Here is a 23,762-nt window from a genome sequence, read left to right on the forward strand (position 1 = left end):
AGTCTCACTCTGTCACCCAGACTGGAGTGCAGTGGCATGTTCATGGCCACCACACCCTCGACCTGTTGCGTTCAGGTGATCATTCCACCTCAGTCTTCCAAGTAGCTGAAACCACAAGTGTGCACCATCACATTCAGCTAATTTTTTTATTTATCGTAGAGAAGAGGTCTTGCCAAGTTGCCCAGGCTGTTCTCGAACCTGTGGGCTCCAGCAGTCCTTTCACCTCAGCCTCCCAAAGTGCTGGGATTATAGACATGAGCTACCGTGCCTGGCCCCGAAGTGTCTGATTTTTAAAATTAAGTTTTCTTTTATTTCTTTCTTACATGTTTCTACTAAACCTAAGGTTTTCACTGAAATCCTGTGGCCTTCCTATGCAGATTTTTCTATCTTGTAGTTTTTGTGATTTATCTATTTAAACCTCCCAATCTAACAACTCTTGAACCAGTATTGCTCTTTACTGGTACCCCCAGTCCACCCTTTCATCCTGTAGATGAAGTTGATGAATGAAGCCAATTCTGAAATGAGTGTTAAATGTCACCATGTGCATTATATATTACTAGATTTCCATATCTTGTTTTCTAGGTTTTTCAACCTTTTTTTAAAAATGCACTTGGCAAGACTGTAGATATCTTTGAGACAGTTTTCTCAGGAAGACCTCTTCTGGCTCCGAGCCAGCTTTCTTACTAATAATAGCCACTTCAAGCATAAACCATTTCAAAATTATATAGTTTGCCTAGGATGATGGCACTGCTTTTGGTCTTGTTCCAAGTTAGGCTGATGGGCCATAAATTTTTTCCCTCTAATTTCTTTTTGCTGACAAAGGATTCAAATTAATGCATCTGAGAACTTGCCCTTAGACCATTCCTGTAACTTTGCTTTTAATTATCCATTTACTTATTCAGTGAATATATATTGAACACCTATTATGTGCCAAGCACTGTGAAGTGTTGGAAAAACAATGGTGAACATAGCAGAACTGATCCCGGCCTTCATAGAGCTTATAGTCTAACAGAGACCAACATTAATCCTAAAACACAAATGAATGGAAAGAGTTCTCTGTGACAGGGACCATCAAGGGCTATCCACGGTACTGGGAACCTGGTTCGCTGGATTTGACCCATCAGGGAGATGGGGGGTAGCTTCCCTGAGCAAGTTGTGCTGGAACCTCAGTCTGCAGTATGCATATGAGTTTGTCAAGTGCAGGGAGGATTGAAAGAACATTCCTAAAAGATCTAAAAATTGACCTTCCATACGACCCAGCAATCTCCCTTCTGGAAATATACCCTGAGGAACTCAAATCACTCTATGAAAAAGATATCTGCACACACGTTTATTGCAGCATTATTCACAATAGCAAAAAACATGGAACCAACAGCGCTGCTCATTGAAAGTGGACTAGATAAAAAAAGAAGGACAAAATTATGAACTTCGCAGCAACTTGGATGGATTTAGAGTCTATAATACTGAGTGATCTATCAGAGAAATAAAGAACTGAGTGCCACATATTCTCGCTCATAAGTGGACCCTGAACAATTATCATAATGCTACAAGAAAGGGATCCGCAATGTAGGAAACAGCCAGGAGAGGGAAGGAAGGTACACTTCATCAATAAGGGTACCTGATCTCAAGCCAGGTGAAGTAAGGAACCAAAGTAAGGCCTGAACTTTACCTGTACAATGACTATTTGTATACCTAACCCTGAATTGTACCCCACATCTTTAAAATAAAAAAAATTTTTTTAAAAAGAAGAAAATAATAAAACAAAAAAAAGGAAAGAAAGAACATTCCATTTGTAAGATTAGCACCACAAGGCCCTGCCGCTGTTATATTTTTTTTGTAGCAACTTTTTAGGATCTATATAGATCATTGACCTTTGCTGTCATGTAATGTATATTACCTAGTTTCACTATTTCTTTTTGAGAGGCATTGGTTGGTTGTTCTTATCTTTTTTTTCTTTTCTTTCTTTCTTTTTTTTTTTGAGTTGGAGTCTCACTCTGTTGCCCAGGCTGGAGTGTGGTATTATGATCACAACTCACCACAGCCTCAGCCTCCTGGGCTCAGGCGGTCCTCCCACCTCAGCCTCTCAAGTAACTGGGACTACAGGCATGTGTCACTACACCTGGCTGACTTTTTAACTTTTTTATAGAGACAAGGTCTTACTAAGTTGCCCGGGCTGGCCATGAACTCTTGAGCCCAAGCAATCCTCCCACCTTGGCCTCCCATAGTGCTGGGATCACAGGCATGAGCCACCACACCCTGCAAGTTGTTCTTATCTTTTTAAATTAAAGAACACCTTCATCTTCAGAAACAATATGTTTTAGTTAAATTATACCTATTTTCCAAGATTTTTTCATTATAGATCTTTGGCACATCCAGATTTGAGAGGCCAGTAGCCCTTGACTTTATCTTGCTAGAGCCTTCACATAAAGAAATCTTTTATGCCCTCCCTCAGCTTCTAGAATGTGTGACTCTTGGAGTATCAAATGTCTTCACATTAGATATTTAGCTTTGCTGTGAGAAAAGAAAACTTGGAAGAGGGAACTCAGAAAATGTCTAACTTGGAAAAAGATGGCCATTAAATCAATATGCTAAATTTAGAGGTAAGCCCAAACAATTCTTTTTCCTGTAGACACAAAGCCTAGCCAGTAAGTATGTATTGGCTAGATGGATAAAAAAAAAGTTAATATTTTAATTTTCAGGTGTATTCATGCCAGTTTTAATTCTCTGATGACAAAAGTTTCATAGTTGTTGATTTCCCCCTGCAGAGTTTTTTTTTTTTTTCCTGAAGGCTGAAGGACCTGAGCTTTTTCCATCCATCGTTGGTTTTACTGAGCATATCCAAGACAAATTAAATGCTGGCATGAGAGGGGAGCAGCCTTCTTAAAACGTCCCAAAGAGAAATATTCAGAAATTGGCATTTTTCTGCAATCATCCACTCTTTTGTGGTCCTTCATCCTAGAAGGTAAATATTAGCTGGTAGATTTCTGTAAAGATTAGTTTAACTAAAAAGGAAAATAAGACCAAGTGTGGTGACCCACACCTGTAATCCCCGCACTTTGGGAGGTTAAGATGAGAGGATTGCTTGAACCCAGGAGTTTGAGACAAGCCTAAGTAACACAATGAGACCTCATCTCTATAAAAAATAAAAATAAAAAATAAGCCAGGCATGATGGTGCACACCTATAATCCCAGCACTTTGCAGGGGCTGAGGCAGAAAGATTACCTGAGCCCGTGAAGTTGAGTCTATGGTGAGCCATAATCATCCTGGGCTACAGAGTGAGACCCCGACTCAAACAAAGAAAACTAAAAATGGTCGTACTCTAAATTCATTAGTCTTTCTATCCTTTATTTTCTTTCTTTCTTTTTTTTTTTTTTTTTGAGTCGGAGTCTCATTCTGTTTCCCAGGTTGGAGAGCAGTGGCACACTCACAGTCACCACAGCCTCGACCTACTGGGCTCAGGTGATCCTTCTGCCTCAGCCTTCCAAGAAACTGGAACTACAGGCACATGCCACCATGCCTGGCTAATTTTTTTTTTTTAATTGTAGAGACGAGGTCTCACCAAGTTGCCCAATCTGGTCTCAAACCCCTGGACTCAGACAGTCCTCTCGCCTTGGCCTCCCAAAATGCTGGGATTACAAGCTTGAACCACCATATCTGGCCTTTTCCTTTGCTTTCAATACCAGTCTCTTGCTTCCTGAACAATGTTACTTTGTTTCTTAGCTATTCTACTTAGCTAGAAATTTTACAATTTACTCCATAAAAAAAATAAATAAATAAATAAGTATGGGAAAGTTTTTGAGTAAAAAATTGCTTTAGCTTTCCTGTCACGCTTTTTGTGGATTGTGTAAGTACCAGTCCATCATCTATGTTTGGGAAAAGGTATTTGGAAAACAAGCTAAATTTCCTGTCAGGACAGTAGAGACAACTTTCCCCCTATAGAATCAATACGAATTCAACTCAACATGCATTTTTGTTTGTTTTGTTTGGTTGGGTTTTTTGTTTTAGTATTTCAGAGTGAAGAATATGGAATAAAAGGTGGCCCCTGCCTTTTCAGATTACTCTAAGCTCCAGATGTTAGAAAATAAACAAGAAGCTTTAGTTTTAATGTTCTTGGTGGCAGGGGTGTTCCTGCCTTCTCCTCCTTTCTTTCTTTGCTATCCATTTGTCAGAAAGAAAGCATTCCTGGTAGACATCTTCACCAGCACTTGTTTTGTCTGAATGGCTTACACTATAAGTTCATGGTGTGTCTGCTGCTTAAAATTCTTGTGTCCTCTTTGTGCAAGAGATAGAACCGGATTGGAGGTAGACCTCATCTTTTTTGTCCATTAAAAGACAGTAATCTGCCGGGCTCGGTGGCTCAGCCTGTAATCCTGCGCCTTTGGGAGGCTGAGGTGAGTGGATTGCCTGAGCCCGTGGGTTCGAGACCCGCCTGGGCAGCGAGACCTCATCTCTACGATAAATCAAAAAATCAGCCGGGCGTGGTAGCGTATGCCTGTAATTCTGGCTACTTGGAAGGTTGAAGCAGAAGGATTGCTGGAGCCCAGCAGGTCGAGGCTGCGATGGCCAGGAGCGGCCACTGCACTCCAGTCTGGGTGACCGAGTGAGACTCCAACTCAACAACAACAAAAAAAAGAAAGACAGTAATCTTTAAAAAAAAAAAAATACTATTATAGATTTATTCCACTGAAACCTAGACTTAGTTTTTGGATGTAAGATTGATAAGATGATTGGAAAAATTGTCTAAACCACAATCAACAATATTGAAAGTTTGAGGAGAAATACATAGCCTTTTCAGGGGCTGTGTGGGGTGTGGGGGAGGTCTGTATATACTCTACCTTGTGGAAGACTGCTTTTGGTTTAAAGGAGATAGAAAAAAGGGCAGTAAGATGCAGAGAGCTGAGCCATTTCTGAGAGAGATTGAGGGTGTACACAGAATGACAGATGTGGGAAAAATAATAACTGACATCTGATGGCAATTATTTATAATCAGCTTTTTAAAAAATTTATTTATTTTAGAGTTGTGAGTTACAAGTGGGAATTTATGACATAAGTAGGTTGCACGCAGATGAATTTTGAGCTTCTAGCTGGCCCTCTCTCCCCCGATAGTGGACCAAGTACCCATTGTGTTGCCATGTGCCCCCTCCCTACTCTGTCCCTCCCTCCTGTAGTGCTAGAGTGACCAGTGTTCAGGGCCTGCTTATGAGTAAGTATATGCAGCATTCAGTTCTTTGTTTCAGCGATAGTTCACTTAATATGATGTTCTCCAGCTGCATCCAAGTTGCTGCAAAGGCCATGAATTTGTTCTTCTTTATGGCTGCATAATATTCCATCATGTATATGTACCACATTTTCTTTATATGAACACCATTTAAAAGATTATTAGATCACAGCTTATCCTTATTCAAGAAAGGATTTTGGAATTGAAATGTGCAGAATAAGCATTAAATAATTATTAGTGTCGTATAGATATAGCTGAAGCTATTTGACAAAAATCCCAAGGAAGTTAGTCTTCTTTTAAGATCCCAGCAAGATTTAGAAATACATTTTTCCAACCCATTATATTGTTAACAAGATTTTTATGTTTAGCTCTGTCTCATATCACTTGTTTCTTAATAGGGTAACCTTCTGAAAAAGGAGTAAAAAATGTGGCCATTTCCTTGGGCTACAAGCTAAACCTAAGGAGACATTATCGATCAACACATCATCTTTAGCACTATGACAGAACATTGTGCATTAAAATTTCAATGATCCTTAACCTTGAAATTATAAATTATTCCTGACTCATTTCATCTCATTCTCTTCAGTAGTGGATATTCTTTGAATAATCATTATTTACAGTATAGAGCTCTATGGTAATGGTCTCTCTTCTACTTATTGCAATGTCAGCCTCTATATTAGAGAATGGTAACATAATGGAAGAATTTGGTCCTTACTACAAAATGCTCAACTGTGCTGTGTATCTCTGTGTGTGAATATACAGTTAAGTCTATTTCAATTTTACAACTATATATTAAGTTCTTCTTGTAAGATGCTGTACTGTTTTCTGGAAGACATGGAAATAAAATATAAACTCTGTCCTCAGTGAAATAAAAATACTATAACAACCTCTTTAAAGGCACTATTGGCACAGGAAACAATAATCAAGCCCATTTACAAAGGAGCAGTTTCAATTCACGTCTTTGTAAGAGTTCCTTTCATGGATATTTTACCATTAGTATACATTTGGGTGGAGATTTCCACAGCACCTAGCACAGTGTCTGACATAAAATTCACTCTTATAATTAATTTATATCAAGCACATGAGTGAATGAAAGTGAATCATGCTTATGAAAGAAAGAAAGCAGCAATTGATCATGACATGGATTCAGAGGTCTATGACTAAGTAGGGATAGCTGTGGAAATGATCACTTAAACCAAAGACCTTGAGATATACAGCCTGAAGTATATGATTAAAAGGATTGTTTGTCACACCTCATTGACAAGGGTACCCACATAATCAGCGTTTGTATACCTAACTCTGAATTGTACCCCACTTCTTTAAAATAAATAAATAAATAATAAAAGGATCATTTGCATATGTAAAGAGTATAGTAAGAAAGAGAAATAATTTTTTTTTTCTTTTTTTGAGTTGGAGTTTCACTCTGTTACCCAGGCTGGAGTGCAGTGGCATGCTCCCAGCTACCACAACCTCGACCTGCCAGGCTCAGGCAATCCTTCTGCCTCAGCCTTCCAAGTGGCTGGAACCACAGGTACATGCCATCATGCCCAGCTAATTTATTTTTTATTTGTTGTAGAGATGAGGTCTCGCCAAGTTGTCTAGGCTGGTCTCGAACCCCTGGACTCAGACAATCCTCTCACTTCTGCCTCCCAAAGTTCTGGGATTACAGGAGTGAGCCCACAGCACCCAGTCAATAATTTCTTCGTTGGTTAGAAGAGAACTAGAATTACTAGGTAAGAGTATGCTCCCCAGCCACCATCACTTCTAGAAAAACAGGTTAAGCTCAATTTGAAGACTTCCCAAATAATGTAACTGGGCCATTAACTTGAACAAGTTCAAGTTGCCTGTTAAGATTCCTTTGAAGCAGAGCATGGTCATGCCTATATTCCCAGCATTTGGCCTGTAGTTCCAGGTACTTGGGAGGCTGAGGCAGAAAAATCACCTGAGCCCAGCAAGCAGAGGCTGCGGTGGATGATTGTGAGTGTGCCACTGCATTACAGCCTGGGCAACACTGCACTACAGCCTGAGACTCCTACTCAAAAAAAAGATTCCTTTGAGTCAAAAGTTTTCCTTTTTATGATCCTTTGAGGACAGTATAGCTTAAGAATCATTTACATGTGTTAAGATTAGTTTATTGTTTTTATTTTATATCATCAAAGGAGCATGGAAAGAGAAATTTTGGTGGCTCATGCTTGTAATCCCAGCACTTTGGGAGGTGGAGGTGAGAGGATTGCCTAAGCCTACTGGTTTGAGACCGGCCTGGGCAACATGGCAAGAACTCATCTCTACAATACATCAAAGAATTAGCTGGGCATGATGGTGTACATCTGTAGTTCCAGCTACTTGGAAGCCTGAAGTGAAAGGATTGCCTGAGCCCAGCCTGGGCAACAGAGTGAGACTCCAATTCAAAAAAAAAAAGAGAGAGAGAGAGAAATTTGAGAACAGGAAAAATTATATTTAAACTAATTTTTTCTTAGTAAATTTTAGATTCTTGAGTTTCAGTAAACATCATGTAGTATTAGCAAAGAGCTCTAGAGCAGGGGTCCTCAGTCCCTAAGCCATGGATGTGCACCAGTCCATGGCCTTTTAGGAACAGGGCTCTACAGTAGGAGGTGAGCAGCGGGTGAGCAAGCAAAGCTTCATCTGTATTTACAGCCACTCCCCATCGCTTGCATTACCACCTGAGCTCCACCTCCTGTCAGTTCAGCAGCAGTATTTGATGGTCAAAGGAACGTGATCCCTGTTGTAAACTGTGCATGCAAGGATCTAGGTTACACACTCGTTATGAGAATCAAATGCCTGATGATCCGAGGTAGAGCTGAAGTGACGATGCTAGTGCTGGGGAGTAACTGCAAATACAGATTAACATTAGAAGTGAGCTTTGACTGCACAGTTGCTTGCAGACTCATATCAAACCCCTACCAGTGAGTGGCAGGTGAGTTGATGTACCTCAATTGTATGGCTGCACCTGGTGGCAGGCTTTAAGTCAAAATCTGACACTTATCTTTGTCTGCTCATGGCCCGCCGATTATTTTATTTACTACTTCCATCTGTGCCTCTTTTTTGTTAGGGTGAGTTGTATAATTATTTCATTATATATTATGATGTAATAATAAGATAAGTAAAGTGCACAATAAATGTTATGCACTTGAATCATCCCCAAACCATTCCCCATCCCTCCACCCCGGTCTCTTAAAAAATTGTCTTCCATGAAACCGGTCCCTGATGCCAAAAAAGGTTGTGGACCATTGCTCTAGTGGGAGGAAGAAGATCTGGTTAGAAGTCATGGTTCACCATTAGCTATGCTCCTTGAACAAGTCACCTCATCTCATCTCTTTTGGATCATATTTTTCACTCGTAAAATGAGGGGTATGGACTGGATGATCTCTTTAGTTCTTTTCGGGTTCTAAACTTGTATAACTCTTTTATAACATACTCTTTAAGTTAAATATGTTTCTACAAAACCATACAGTTATGTTCTTCATCAGTGGATTTTTTTTTCTAGAAATATTTTGTCATGAGTACCACAGCTATACGATAAAACACAATCTAGAGACATGCTCTCCCAGGGGAGAAGATATAATTTTTATATAATTGGGACATTTTGGCTTTTTTCTCCTGCTCTTTATTTCTATCCTTGCACTACTAAAGGAAAGGCAGTTAGTTTTACATCTGATGCTTTGATTTGTGGAGCCTTTGGACACAACTGAAAAGAATTCATAAATTTAAAATCATGTATTTCTATGCTCGTCTTCTTTTGCCTTTCCCCATACTGACTTTAGCTATATGCTAATGTTCTGGTCCTACACTATGGAACCTTTCTACTATGACATTACTCAGGCACACACTTTGCTATTGCAGTTATTGTTTTTAAAGATGAAAGCAGGCTAAGCTATGCGTGGCCATGTGCTCTTTCAGCTATGGCCGGGCCATGTTTTCTTAAGCTTTGGTACCGTCCCCTACCTTGGGGAGGTGAATCCCCTCTTTCTCTCTCTCTGTCTTTCTAGTTTAGTTTTTAAATAAACTATATTTTCTATTCTTAAAAAAAAAATCTGAAAGCAATTGCACCCTCTTTCTTCATTACAATGAAAGGCAGCACATTAAGACACACAATAAATAAGGGACTTTTTTTATTTTTTTACAGATTGAATGTGGATATAAAAGACTGAGGAGTCAAGGATGACTCCATGATTTTTGACCTAAGCAGCTGGACGGGTAGAATTGCCATCTACTGATGGAAAGCAGCAAATGGAGCAGGGCTTTGCTGTAGGGACAGGGAATAAGGGACTGGGACAGGTGTAGGTTTGGGACATACTGAATTAGTTGGTATCCAAGAGGAGATATCAAGTAGGTAGTTGGATCTGTGAGTCTGGACAGAGATAAAATCTGTGAAGTGTTCAGTATCGATGGTGTTGAAAGTATGAGACCAGATGCAATCACCAAGGAAGTAAATGTGTTAGGGAAGACAAGAGGACAAAAGACTAAACACGAGAATACTCCAAAGTAAGAAGCCAGGGAGGAGAGGAGGAAAAAATAATAAAGGAGTAGAAGAAGGAATAGCAGGGAAGTAGGGGGGAACCAAAAGGTTGTGGTGTTCTCAAAGTCAAGTGAGGAAAGGTTAAATGATATCAAATGTTGCTGATAAATAAGATGCAGAATGAGAATGGACCACTGGACTTAGCAACATAGATGGGCAATATGTGTGTGTTTCTTTTCTGATGAATATACATTTCATGTGCTCCAGATTATTATATTCTTTTATATTCATTTTGTTAAGGGGTCACCCACTGGGTTATTGATATGACCTCTATCATCACTTGGAATTGGCCCTCGTTTCCTTGAATGATGCATGGCTTTGCTATATAACGTCAATTCTATTGACCTACTGTCAGAAAAATGTGGAACAAAATTTCCACATGACAGTCATAGGACAGCAGTGTTAGTAATCATGTTAGACCCAAAGTAGAATAAGTTTGATATTATTTAGTTCATGGGTTCATAGAGTAGCTTAGATTCTGGGTAAAGAATTCTAGACAAGAAAGTACAAAAATTATCCTGGGGAGAAGTGGGGACATAATGTTTTAGGAAGAGCCATATAAATGAAAAAAATAAGAAATTCCATATTTGCACCTAACTTTACTAATATTCTTTACCAAAAGACTGTATGAGATCTTTGAGAAATTATAGTTTTGAGAAACTTATATGGAATATAGAGCCATTAAAATAGTTTTTTGTAGCAAGTATTTTATTTTAAGGATGTGTGGTACAATTCAGGATTAAATATACAAATGGTCATTGTACAGGTAAAGTTTGGGTCTCACTTTGGCCCCAACTTTGCCTGATTTGAGATCAGGTACCCTTATTGATGAAGCGCCCCCCGCCCCACGCTCCTGGCAGTTTCCAGCTACTGCACCATAAGGGTCTGCTTATGAATGAGAACATGTAGTGCTCAGTTCTTTGTTTCTGTGATAGATCACTGAGTATTATAAACTCTAACTCCATCCAAGTTGCTGCAAAGTTCACAATTTTGTCCTTCTTTATGGTTGCATAATTGTAACAAGTTTTTTAAATAAGAAAATGCTTATGAGTTTCTGTAAAAGATTACAGAAGCAGAGATATAATGTAAAATTTTACATTTTTTTTTTACATTTTTAATATTAGGATACCAGAATCTCTTAATTTAAAATGTCATATTTCCAAGGGCATTACTAATAAGATAAATTAAAAATCTTTTGTAGTAAGTTGAAAATTAAGGCTGGAGGAATTATAAAGATAATCATTTACATTTCTCAAATAGAAAAAGGCTTAAATAGAAATATAATTATGCCAAATGATCTTTAGCTCCCTAACTATTTAAACCTAGCAGTTTATTACGAAGACTTCCTCAGCTGGAAATAACTCTTGAAATTGTCGCAAATTGCTTGGAAGCGACAGCGGGAAGAGGAATCAATCAAGTGTTGCTGTCCCCAAAATGCATGACTTTTCAGAGGAACTGAAAGTTGTGAAAGAAGAATACAAAAAAACCTTTTTTTTTTTTTTCAGTTAAGCAAGCAAAAGCTCTATCTGCCTTCTCTTTGGCTTTAGAGCCTTTTATTCAAGTCTTCCCTTTCTCCCCTTTTTGCATAAAAAATATTATAAACTAATGCTGTGTTGGGTATTAGTTGGGACCTTGTAATATGTTAATTTCGTAAAGTCTGTGTATGTGCATTATACATCTGTATATGTACATTTATATGTAGCATATATGTACATACATGTGTTCACAAACATACCTATTCAAAAGAATTTAAGTGCAATAAGAGTTGCATTATAACACTATACTATCTTGACCAGTTATTTCTCTAACAAGTCCTGTAGGTTTCTTAGATTCCTTAGTATGTCTTTATTTCCCATATTAAAAGCATGACGTCTGTGAGGTATCTCAGCCAAGGACTTGGAGAACCTCACCTGTCAGAGTACCCAGGACTTTGCTTTTTCAAGGAAAGCCATAGGTAAAGAAAGGAACAGTGATTCTGAAAGTGTAAGCCATGGAAACCTGGTAACCTAGCCTTTTTTAAGAGGTCCCACAATGCTAAGATGTTTTCTGTCTCTTTCACTGATGGTGCAAATGCAGCAATGGACAAGGCACATTCACACACTCAAAGTGAGGCACCAGACTGCTAAAGAGATTGTAGTCTTTACTGGGACACACTTGAAAGTTTTTTTAAAGAGCCAGTTTCATTTAACATCCTTGTTGAAGCAGTAAAAAGTATTATTTTAATAACGTTCAGCCTTTGACCACATGATGTATTCATACACTGCTTGATGAAATGGAAAGGATATACAAAGCACTTCTGCTGCATTCCAGAGTACAATAGGTGTCTCGAGACAAAGCCCTTATATGACTGAGGCGAAAGTAGAATTTGCTGCTTTATCCTATTACTCTACTTTTGGTTGAATGAAACAACTGATTATTCAGACTTGGGTATGTGGCATATATGTCCTTAAAGTGAATTAAGAGAGCCTGACACATCAAGGAGAACAACTAATGATATTTGTTGACAGTGATAAAATTCCAACTTTCCAGTGATAATTAGAATTTTGGAAAACTTACATTCACCACCGTGAACTTGACAGCTTCCCAGTGCCTAAACATTTTTCTGATGATAACAGTGGTGGTATTAATGAATGTGTTTTTTAAATATTTTATTATTATTAAATGTTATTACTATTTTATTATTATGAAATGTGTCAACATTTAGAAGATCTGCATAACTCAGTGATCCAATGTTTTCCAAATTACCAATGCATAATGTGACAAAATCATGCATGGGTAAAAAGATCCATTCGGAGTGCAAGATCAACTAATGAGTTTTAATATAATGAAGTTTGAAAAGTTCTTTGAAGTTGTTTCCAGATTCCATATTGCAACTAACCTAGTCAAGGTTTGGTATAGTATCAAAAATGAAGATCCATGATAATTTTTTTTAAAAAGACACTCCTTCCTTTTCTAACCACAGGTCTTTGTGAAGCCAAGTTTGATTCATAAATTTAAGTAAAAATAACATATCTTATCACCATAGAATGAACGTAGAAGTAGATATGAAAATTCTGGCTTAGAATATTAAGCCAGATGTTAGAGGGATTTGCAAAAGTACAAAACACTGCCATTATTTTCACTGATTTTTTTGTTCTAGAAAATATGATTTGTTTTCACAATAATATATACTCATGTAATGAGTTTATTTTTAATGAGTTATTGTATATCTTTAAAATGTCTTGATTTTCATTTCTGATATAGTAAATATTTATAGGTCTAGCCAACATAAATACATTGGGTTTCTCCTCATTATGTTGTAGACCAAGGGGTCCTGAGACAAAAATGTTTCAGCACCACTGCTCTATATTGGTGGATTTTATTCCTGAAGTGGTCACTCAAATAAACAAGCCCAATTTCCTCCAAGATACAAAAGAATTTATTATGGAAGAGACAGACAACAAATCTCTCAAGGAACAGTGGACTACAACACAAGTCGTTTGCTAACTCTACCATGGTCACTGCAGCTGATTAGGGTCACCCCATATCTGAGTTGGATGAGCATTGCTCCATGAATAAGCATCTGCATTTATCAAGTCATTTATCCAACAGACTGTTGTTCAGAGCCTCTTGTTTTGTAGGCACTATGGAAAGTAATGGGGACACAAAATAGAATGAGACAGGAGCTTCTGAAGCGGAACTTGGAAGTCAACATGCGTTAGTGCCATTTGTGACTGCTGCTGAAACAACTGTGGCTAGCAAACATTTGGGGCAGTGAGACTGTAATGATTCGTTGAGAAGAGAAGAGGACATAAAGTGTCAGAAGAATCAAAGTCTGACCTAGATGGAAATTTTAATGACACGAGGAATATGCAAAGTCATTTACTGAGCTTGCGTGGTTTGCCTGCAACATATATTTTGAGGTCATACAAAGAAGAGATCCAAAAAAATGGAATTTATTTATTAAAAATTTTGTGTATTCATTCTCACATGTTTAAATTTCAGTCACCTTCAAAGTACTTTCCATTTGATGCAATACACCTATCCAGATGCTTTTTCTACTGTTCAAAACAGTTTTTGAACTTGTCAATTTTGATGTCTTTTACTGCTTCTGTTGTTTTTTTCTTTCATCTCCTCCATATTGGCAAAATGTTTCCCTTTGAGGACTTTTTTTAATCCAGGGAAACAAAAAAAAAAAGTCACTCAGGGTGAGATCGGGTTAATAGGGAGGGTGGAACAAGAGTCATGCTGTTTTTTGGTTAAAAACTGAGGAACAAAATTTCACTGCCTCACATTGTTCATGTAAATCACCCATCATGAGGCGGACAAATGCATTGAAATAATCTCTAAAAAAAATTCACTGAAGCCGAATGCAGTCTCTCACAATGCTAGCAGGTACCCTGATGCCGATGGGTTCCTAGAACACATACCTAACTGGAGAAGTCTGTACAACAAGGAGCCCACCCTACAAAAGATAATTCTGGGTTTTTCTTGGCCCTCCTCCTCGTACAACTTCCCCTAAAGAAGCTTGCAACCTACTGGTGGTATCAGAATGGTGTTAAAGAAAGTTGTGTTTCAGTAAATTGAAGAAATCATATCAAATGCTGCATAGATGTCAAGTAGGGAGGTCATAGGAAAGAGTATCACCAGGCAGTTGAAATTTTCAACATTGTGTGAGGGAACAAATCCAAAAGAAATGAAAATTACTGTTTAAGAAAAAGTCATAAACCAGCAAGACAAAATAAAGTTCCAAAGCTATAACCACCAATGAAATCAGAGAAGAGACTTTGCTCTTACCTGTGGTGTTTATTGTCTATCCAGTTCTTAATTCAGTATCAGGGAAGAAAGTTTCAAGAAATAAACAAGATTTGGAAAAGTAGGCAGCAAATATAGCCTAATTAGGACTAAATAAACAAGGACAGATATAGAGAGATAGATTATCAGATCTAAAGAAGACAGAGGGAGATACATTTTCTTTTTGGCCTTTTTTTTGGCCTTTGTTGGCTACCCTTATTCCTTTCCATAAGATAAGAAAATTTCTCCTCACAATCACAGGCTGATTTACCTCAAGTCTTGGATCACAGTAAAGGTAGCGGGAGTGAGGACTGAGAATTGGAGAATACAGACCAAGAAAAGGATGTGCCTCTTTTCCCAGAGCTTCAGATGTTCCTTATTCATTTATCTTCTGTCATTTAGGTATAGAGAGGAGTTTCCAGGGCAAACTGATTTCCCAGAGGAGAAAATCAGGATAAGTTTGGGGTTCACGGTGAAATGTGAAATGTACAGGAAATCGATAAAAGAAATCAAGACAAGCATAGGGACACAAAAAAAAGCAAGAGAAATTAGGTCCTCCCCAACCCATCACCACCATCAATAAGATCTTTACTCCTAAAAGAGAAGAACCATGTAACAACATTGTTTTTCTTCCCAATGGAGCAAGTAACTGCCTTACAAATAAGGCTCAGTAAAGAATACACAAATGAAAGCTGAAATAGTGAAATGTCTCTTAAAAAATAACCCAAGATAGTAAGATGAACAGCAACAACATTTCAAAGGATAGGCTCTATTCTTTCTGGCATCTTTGTGTTTAAGAGAAGTGAGAAGCCGGGCTCGGTGGCTCAGCCTGTAATCCTGAGCTTTTGGAGGCTGAGGTGAGTGGACTGCCTGAGCCCGCGGGTTCGAGACCCGCCTGGGCAACTTGGCGAAACCTCATCTCTACAATAAATCAAAAAATTAGCCAGGCATGGTAGCGCACACCTGTAGTTCCAGCTACTTGGAAGGCTGAGGCGGAAGGATCACTGGAGCCCAGCAGGTCGAGGCTGTGGTGGCCGGGAGCGGCCACTGCACTCCAGTCTGGGTGACAGAGTGAGACTCCAACTCAAAAAAAAAAAAGAGAGAGAAGTGAGGGTCCTGGAAATAACTGAGACTTGGCAACTGTTCTAGTCATGATCTGTCTGTCCCACATGGAGCACAAAGGAAACATGATTATTAGACAGCAATTCAGTGAAGATGCTTGCCTTTTCCATATAGGTCTCCTTATTTCCTCAACTATTGGTTTTATTCAATGGCTCATTGAAACACTGATGTGCTTTGACAGCTCCTGCATGAATTCAAACCTCTGCTCTGATGGATTAGAGTCGCATGTCAAATGCTGGTTGCAGTATGTTGTGCTTGAAGATAAATGAATTCACCAGTACTCTCTCCTTTCTCAGAAACATGATTCCAGTGACAGAATTCCGGCAGTTCTCTGAGCAGCAGCCTGCCTTCCGGGTGCTGAAGCCATGGTGGGATGTGTTTACTGATTACCTCTCGGTGGCCATGCTCATGATCGGCGTATTTGGATGCACTTTACAGGTAGGTGCCTAGACCCACGGCAAAGTTGGAGCCAGAGCAAGACACCAGGTCAATGAAGCCTCCTCAGAGAGCTGGCTGTGTGGTTTTTGACCATGTAAATATCAGTTACTCTTCTCTGTTTGTAAGTGGCATTTGTAATCATGGCAGAAAGCCTGAAACACTTAGTTACTAAACTTTTCTTATAAGGTAAATATGGTACTTTTAAGATTCCAGTGAGACCAGAGACCAGTTGACTGTACTCAAGTAAGACTTGACATCACTAACACCAACAGGGTCACTTATGTTTCAAAATTGGCTTTATGTGAAATATTGCATGTAGCCAGTGCCATTTATATTGTCACAATTGAACTTTTTGCTTTTCCTCACCTTTTATGCTTGCCCCTGAAAAGATTTTTTGAAAGAACTAACATATTTTTCTTTTTTTTTTGAGTTGGCATCTCACTCTGTCGCCCAGGCTGGAGTGCAGTGGTACATTGCTCGCAGCCACCACAGCCTCGACCTGCTGAACTCAGGCAATCCCTCTGCCTCAGCCTTCCAAGTAGCTGGAATTACAGGTGTGTACCACCACCAGCTAATTTTTTTATTTATTGTAGAGATGAGATCTCACCATGTTGCCAAGGCTGGTCTTGAACCTAAAGGCTCAGGCAATCCTCTCGCCTCTACCTCCCAAAGTGCTGAGACTACAGGCATGAGCCACCACGCCTGGCAGAACTAACATTTTAATGAGATATCATTATTTTATCCAATGGTTATTTCTGAATTAAGTAACCCAGTCAAAATTGATTCTCTATAGATGCTGTGTATTCATATATTGAATCCAGATTTTTTTTTTTTTTTTTTTGCATACCTGCTATGTGCCAGACACCATACTTTGAGGACATAGATTGCCATAAGTCTTTCATTTCTAGGGAAGAACTGAATAGACTAGCACTCAAAATTTGTTAGACTCTGATAGAAGCATCCACAGAGCACTGAGGAAGTGCTGAGGAGGGAACTCAATTTGACTTGGGAACAAGAGAAAAGGTGATGATAGTTGAATTAAAACTTGGAGAACCAGCTGAAGTTAGTCAGGTACAGGAAGCTGGGGGTGGAAGAAGGTACCAAGAATAGGAAGGAAAGCTCTAAGCCATGGATGTGAGAATATGACATTTTTGGGAAACTATAGAACTGGTACACATTGAGTGTCAGTATGAGAGCTGGTGCCATGCTTATGGATGGAATCACAGGGAGAATGTGGTAACTGAGGCAGTGTCGGGAATCACATTGAAGAGTGAATGGAGGAGAAGGGGAGCACCCGAAGAAGACTGAGGAGGGGAAGCGGTAAGGACAGGTGTAAACCAGGAGAAGGGAGTGCGTCAGATGTCAAAGGAAGCTGAGGCTAAGGGAGGCACCACTCAACTAACTCACACTAAGGAGAGAAAAGTAGCAACCAGGTCATGAGAAATCCAATAGAGGCTGTGGGGTAGATATGACTTTCAAGTAGATCAGCTGGAAGAGGAGGCAGGAGGAGAGAGAAACAGCTAGAAGTGGTATAAAGTAAAAATAGAGGCCTTTTTTTTTGAGTTGGAGTCTCACTCTGTCACCCAGGTTGGAGGGCAGTGGCACGCTCTTGGTGACTGCAGCCTTGACCTGCTGGGCTCAATGATCCTTCTGCCTCAGCCTTCCAATTAGCTGGAACTACAGGCAGGCATACACCACCATGCCTGACTAATTTATTTGTTTATTTATTGTAGAGATGAGTTCTCGCCAAGTTGCCCAGGCTGGTCTTGAACCCGTGGGCTCAGGCAATCCTCTTACCTCAGCCTCCCAAAGTGCTGGGATTCTAGGCATGAGCCACTGTGTCCGGTGCAATAAAGGCCTTTTGAAAGTTAGTTTTAATAGTTATTAACACATAAAGCCTTTTGTATGCCAGGAACTCTTTTGAACACAACGAATTTTTTAACTCATTTTATTCTCATGGCAACTTTAAGGTCTAGGGACTATTATTATCATTTCCACTTATAAATGAGACACTGAGGCACAGAGAGGTTAAGAAGACTTCCCAAGGTGAGAGGCAAAGCCCTCATTCAAACCCAGGCAATTTGGTTCCAAAGACTTTGTTCTTAATCCCTCACACTATAGTGTCTTTTATTTAGCCACTGAAAACATCCCTCCCGCATCCCACAGTCACCCACCCAAAAGAGGATGCCCAATGGGAAGTCAGCATGTGAAGAAAAGGCAAACATTCCCTCCTAAATAAAACAAATAGTTGTTAAAGAACCTACTATATGTCAGGCACTGTTCTCCCAAGAATTATCAATGAGGGAAAAATAAAAGACAAAACCCCCAGCATTTTTGCAGCTTAAATTCTATGAGGGGAAGAAGTAAGCAAGATCAATTAGTAAACTACATATATTAGAAAATGATAAGGACAATGGAAAAAATAAAAACAAAGCATACAAAGATGGTAGAAGATTCCAGCAGGTCAGATAAGAATTACAATTCTCAGATAGGATGGCCTGGGAAGGTCTCATTGGGAAAGTGACCTTTGGCCAAGGAATTAAAGGAGGTGTGGAAAAGGCCACACAGATCTCTTGGACAAAAGCTTCCAGACAGAGGGACCAGCAAGAGCAAAGGGTTAACAGGACCCTTCCTTTTCTGCAGAAGGGTTTAACTTTTTTTATGTTCTCAGCTTTCCAGCTCTGTTTCCCTGGAGACCTGACAAAGGTAGAATGTTAACTGTGTTACTAGGCAACACTGCTTAAGCATAAATGACCACTGATTGGTCAACTGCATCTGGACTGGGAGAGTGATAAATGCCTGGTTTCACCGGGCGTATCAAGTGATTTTGGCGACACTTATAAGCATGATCCTTGACACATGGAAGATACACCTTTTGAGTAACAAGAGATATTGGGTCCTTTGGGGCATAAGACTTTTAAGCCAGGGTAAGTCCTACCTAAATTAGACATCTTTTCTTGCACCCAAGATGGTATGGGGATGGAGAAGCTTGGGGAGGCAGTAGTGTGGACTACTAGGTGGATAGTTGTAAAGGTTTTCCCAAAGAGGGGAAGCCTGTTGCTGCCTTGCTGGTGACTCCAATCCTGAACTTTCTAAGTGATTCTGGTACCAAATGAGGTTGATGATCCTCTTATAAATCTGAATGTTAAGATGAACCTAGAAGGAGCCCTGATGATGTTATAGGCCTGAAGCAAGGATATCTCTGGCATGAGGAGAGGCCAGGAGACCAGTATGCTGCAACAATGTGAGTGAGGAGAAAAACAGCAGAAGGGAAGGTCATGGCATTGGGGGTGCCCAGTCATGGAGGGCCTTGTGGACCACTGAAAGGTTTGGCTTTGCTCTGAGTGAGACGGGACATGTTTGGAGGATTTGAACAGAGGATGGTTGTGATTGGACTTATGATTTCACACGACCAACCCAGCTTTTGAATACGTTGTAGGGAGTCAGGGTGGAAGCGGGAGATTATTTGGAAGGTGAGTACAATCATCCAGACAAGAGATGATTAGATGGTTTGGACTGGCGTGGAAGCAGCAGTTCTGGGTATATTTTGAAGGAGAAACCATCAAGATTGCTGAAAGATTGAGTGTGAAATATGGGAGAAAAGGAGAAATTAAGGATAATGCTAAGAATTTTAGGCCTGAGCAACTGGAAAAGTTTATTCTTGAACATATTGAGTTTTAGATATACAGAGGGTGCCAAAAAAAAAAAAGGTATACACATTTTAGAAAGGAAAAACCTGTATTAAAATTGTAATAATATACACCAATAACAAAAGATGAATACAAGTCGTGTTTGATGTCTGCAATTACAAGAGGTGCTCAAAGTGGTTACTATCAGCATCCAGACACTTCTTCTTCTTCTTTTTTGTGAGAAAGCAGGGTTTATTGAGAGGACAGAAAAGCCCCCACAGTGGGAGGCGATCCGAGGGGGTAGCCCAGCATCCAGACACTTCTGATGATGATGAACATTGCTTGAGCAATGTTAACCAAAGTGACTTCTTGCAATATTGCGCATGCCATTTCAATTTCTTCCTGAAGTACGACCAATGTTTACCATTTTCTACAGCACACCACATCCTTTAAGGTCCCCTACAGGTCTAAGATAAGGGATGTTACATCAGGAGAACACGGGGGAAACAACCACAGCTCTTCGTCCAATCCGTTGTCCTGGCAAATTCTCACCATACTTCCACCATTTTCTTGACTGTCTTGCCCATTGCATGGTGATGCTAGCATTCCCTTGATTAACACCATCTTTCGAGTGAATGGCAAATACATTGCTACCATAATTCAATTCAACTTTGAAAAGTAATACATAGATAACATCGCTTAAAATTTGTATACATTTTTTTGGCACCCCCGGTGGGTTTAGTAACCACATGGAGATAGTAAGTGATCAGTTGGATCTACGACTGAGGAGTTTAGGATTAGTGATAAATGGTAATTTTTTTTTTTGAGTTGGAGTCTCACTCTGTTACCCAGACTGGAGTGCAGTGGCCGCTCCCGGCCACTGCAACCTCAACCTGCTGGGCTCCGGCGATCCTTCTGCCTCAGCCTTCCGAGTAGCTGGAACTACAGGCGTGTGCTACCACACCCAGCTAATTTTTTTTTTTTTTATTGTAGAGATGAGGTCTCGCCAAGTTGCCCAGGCGGATCTCGATCCCGCGGGCTCAGGCAATCCACTCACCTTGGCCTCCCAAAGCGCTGAGATTACAGGCTGAGCCACCGAGCCTGGTCAATGGTAATTCTTAGGAGGAAGGAGTGATGGAGCCAGGAACCAGATGGAAGGATGACCCTTGATCTGGGTGGGTGGGGGGGGTGCATTTTATTTGGAAGGGAGACAGAAAAATGGGGTGTATGCATATGGCTTCTGATTTCTCTGTGATGGAGAAAGCAACGCATCTGCTGAGACACTGTGAGGGTGAGGGAGGAGGTAGCAGGAAGTGGCAATAAGGAAGGCTGTGGAGTAGGGGACCTTAAGGAGAAGGGCAAAGATTTGGGATGGTCAGTGAGGGAAAAAGAGAGAGGTGTTATAGATCATCCTGAGGACTAGAATTCTGTCTTTGTTACTATGCCGGGGTTCACAGCACTGCTTCACATCTGCCTCACAAGCACACGGAATCGTTTCTCTTGTTTATGTATTCCATGGCAAGATGAAGTGCAGAAAAGAGAAAAGATGCAGAAAACCTATTAGTTAACTTGGAACACACTGAATGAAAACAAGCGTGCACCTATGGACATGTCTTTAATGAGTGTCACTGAAGAAGCGTGCCTGCAGCGAGTTTGGGAGGGGATTCAAGCACAACATAAACCTCTTCTCCTATACGGTGGTCTGAATCATCACAGCCCTGCCATGTTTCTTTCCTGTCCAGAGCCCTGGAGCTCCTTCCTGCCCACCTTTGGGGCCTCCCCTCAGGACCCACTCCTCAGATGAGTTCCCTAACCCTGGCTCCTCACACATAGGCCTGTTTCTTTTCCACAGTCTTTACAAAGAAATCTGATGCCAGTTGACCGAGTACAGGAGGTGAGTCTGAGACGCCAAGGTTCTGAGGAAAAGTAAGATGCCCCAAGGAATATTGCATCAGAATATGAAGGCTGCAGGGCTCAGAATTCACATGGGGTGGATTGTTCAATTCAATAAACACCCCTGAGCACCAGCAACATATCAGGCACTGTGTGGAGCCCTAGACACTGACAGCCAAATTGTGAAGCCCATACCCTCAGGGTGCTAATAGTTGAAAGACCATAGAAATACTTCAGCCATGACTTCCCATGTGTAGTAAGCTCCCTGATCGGGCCTCAAGGAGCATGAAGTATGATGATGTTGTCATCACAGCCACTAGAAAGCAGGGACTTGAAAAGGAGGTCATTGAGTAAAGTCTCAAAGAATGAGTATACAAAACCAAAACATATATTTTTAAAAAGAGGAATGAAAGGGAAAAATGAGCATAAATAGCAGATTTAGTATGATTATTTCACCAAACCTTCATTGACCAGCACAGTGGCTAGAGGGTGCAGATAGCATTTTAGGGGATGGGGTTAGGGATTTTAAACAGCGTGCCAGGGGTGGCACAGTCCCACACCACAGATTTGTTGTATTCCGAATGCTAATAACACTTCCATTGAGTCACACTGGTACGGGACCCTGTAGAATCTGTATGTACTTTTTTTTAATTCCCAGAATGAACCAGTGAAAGTAGTTAGTCCCATTTTTCAGATGAGAATTCTGAAGTATAGGAAGTTAGGCCCCAGTGGCAAGAGGGATACAGCCAGGGTTCAAATCTCAGGCTAACTCTCCAGGATGTGCCTGTCACCCCTATGCATGCTGCTATCGAATATTATGGAATCATCACGATTGCACAGTGTGTGGCCAAAGTTTGGTTTGTAAAACAAGATTTTTATCATTTAAATGAGTACAAAATGACTAGGAGAGAAAATAGAAAGTTATAAAAAGTATCAATTTTCTGAATTACAGATTAGATTTTTTTACATACCTACTATACAAAAAAGAATAACTTCTAGCCTATAGTAAGTATTAAAGAAACAGGAAATAATATATAGCATAAATTATTAAAGTACAACCATCCAGGATCCACATTACAAATGAAAGTAATGTTCCTTAGGGGAGGAATTTGAGCTCTTATTTTAGCTCTTCTATGCAAATCCATTAAAACTGGCTTAATGACTAATGATTTTATAAACAAAGCGTTCTCTGAGAAGCTCAAATTACTTTTTCACTTAAAAAGTGATATTAAAATGGATAAAATACATTTTTATGCCTTGATTCTCCCTTTGTAAAATGCAAGTGCAGTCATTTTTTCTGGTTTTATTTACAGAGCAGGTAACTCCTGGATTTGAAAACATGATAAAGCAAAATCTAGGGTAGGATTGGAAAAGTACTCATTGATGACAAAAGAGCAATCCAACAGTTTTTTGAGGCACTTTTTTTCGGTGGCAAGTAACAGGCTTACCCCTAAAAGATTGTGTCCATACAGGCTTAACTCTATTCAGTTTTTAAAAATGCTAGGGAAGGGAAAGGGTTATTATCTATCAAAGACACGCTGATTCTTTCTTTTCCTGATGTAAAAGGATGAGAATTGTTACTCTTGTGTTACTTGTCTTAACAAATATTTATTCATTTCTGAGAAAGTAGCTATTTTCAAGGCTGTCATGGAATAAGAACATGTATAAAGAGCATTCCTTAGATTACATCAATCCACAAAAGAAACAAATATAAACTCATTATAAACCAGCAGAGTGTGGGAGTGTACTTATCCTATTCCTGTACAGTCATATACCCTTAAAGACCAAGAGTATAAACACCTAATTTTGTGCTATAAACAACACTATTCAAAAACTTAACACACTCAATAAAATAGGCCAAATTCTGAGAGGTCAACATGTTGCTTCCTGGAAAAATAAGATTGTTTTACATCTCTGCTCAGTGATTCCAGGTTATCTTATTATGACCAAATCCAAAACAGCTCACAGGCAGGCTGTTACCAAATATAGTGTTAGCAGTTAGAAACCAGAAACAGCAACCGGAAGATGCAAGCCCCCTGGAAGTCTTAGGGGACCTGCCTTGTCATTGTTGCATAGGAAACACATTTCCTGCTTTCTCAATTGTGGAAAAAGAAAAATTAAAAAAACCAAAAAAAAAAACAAGAGAATGAT

At 39.7% G+C, this 23,762-nt stretch overlaps 1 protein-coding gene across 1 annotated transcript in view; it reads left to right on the forward strand.

Annotated features, from left to right (window-relative positions):
• The first annotated feature begins 15,927 nt into the window (after positions 1-15,927).
• LRRC8C (leucine rich repeat containing 8 family member C) overlaps positions 15,928-23,762 on the forward strand; it is a 35,490-nt gene continuing 27,655 nt past the window's right edge. Inside the window, exon 1 of the mRNA XM_008074180.2 lies at positions 15,928-16,089. Within this exon, the coding sequence (XP_008072371.2) occupies positions 15,952-16,089 (138 nt within the window). The 5' untranslated portion in view covers positions 15,928-15,951. The remainder of the gene's footprint in view (positions 16,090-23,762) is intronic.

This window comes from Carlito syrichta, unplaced genomic scaffold (genome assembly GCF_000164805.1).
Source record: "Carlito syrichta isolate Samal-C Ts95f unplaced genomic scaffold, Tarsius_syrichta-2.0.1 Scaffold316362, whole genome shotgun sequence".
Lineage (NCBI taxonomy): Eukaryota > Metazoa > Chordata > Mammalia > Primates > Tarsiidae > Carlito > Carlito syrichta.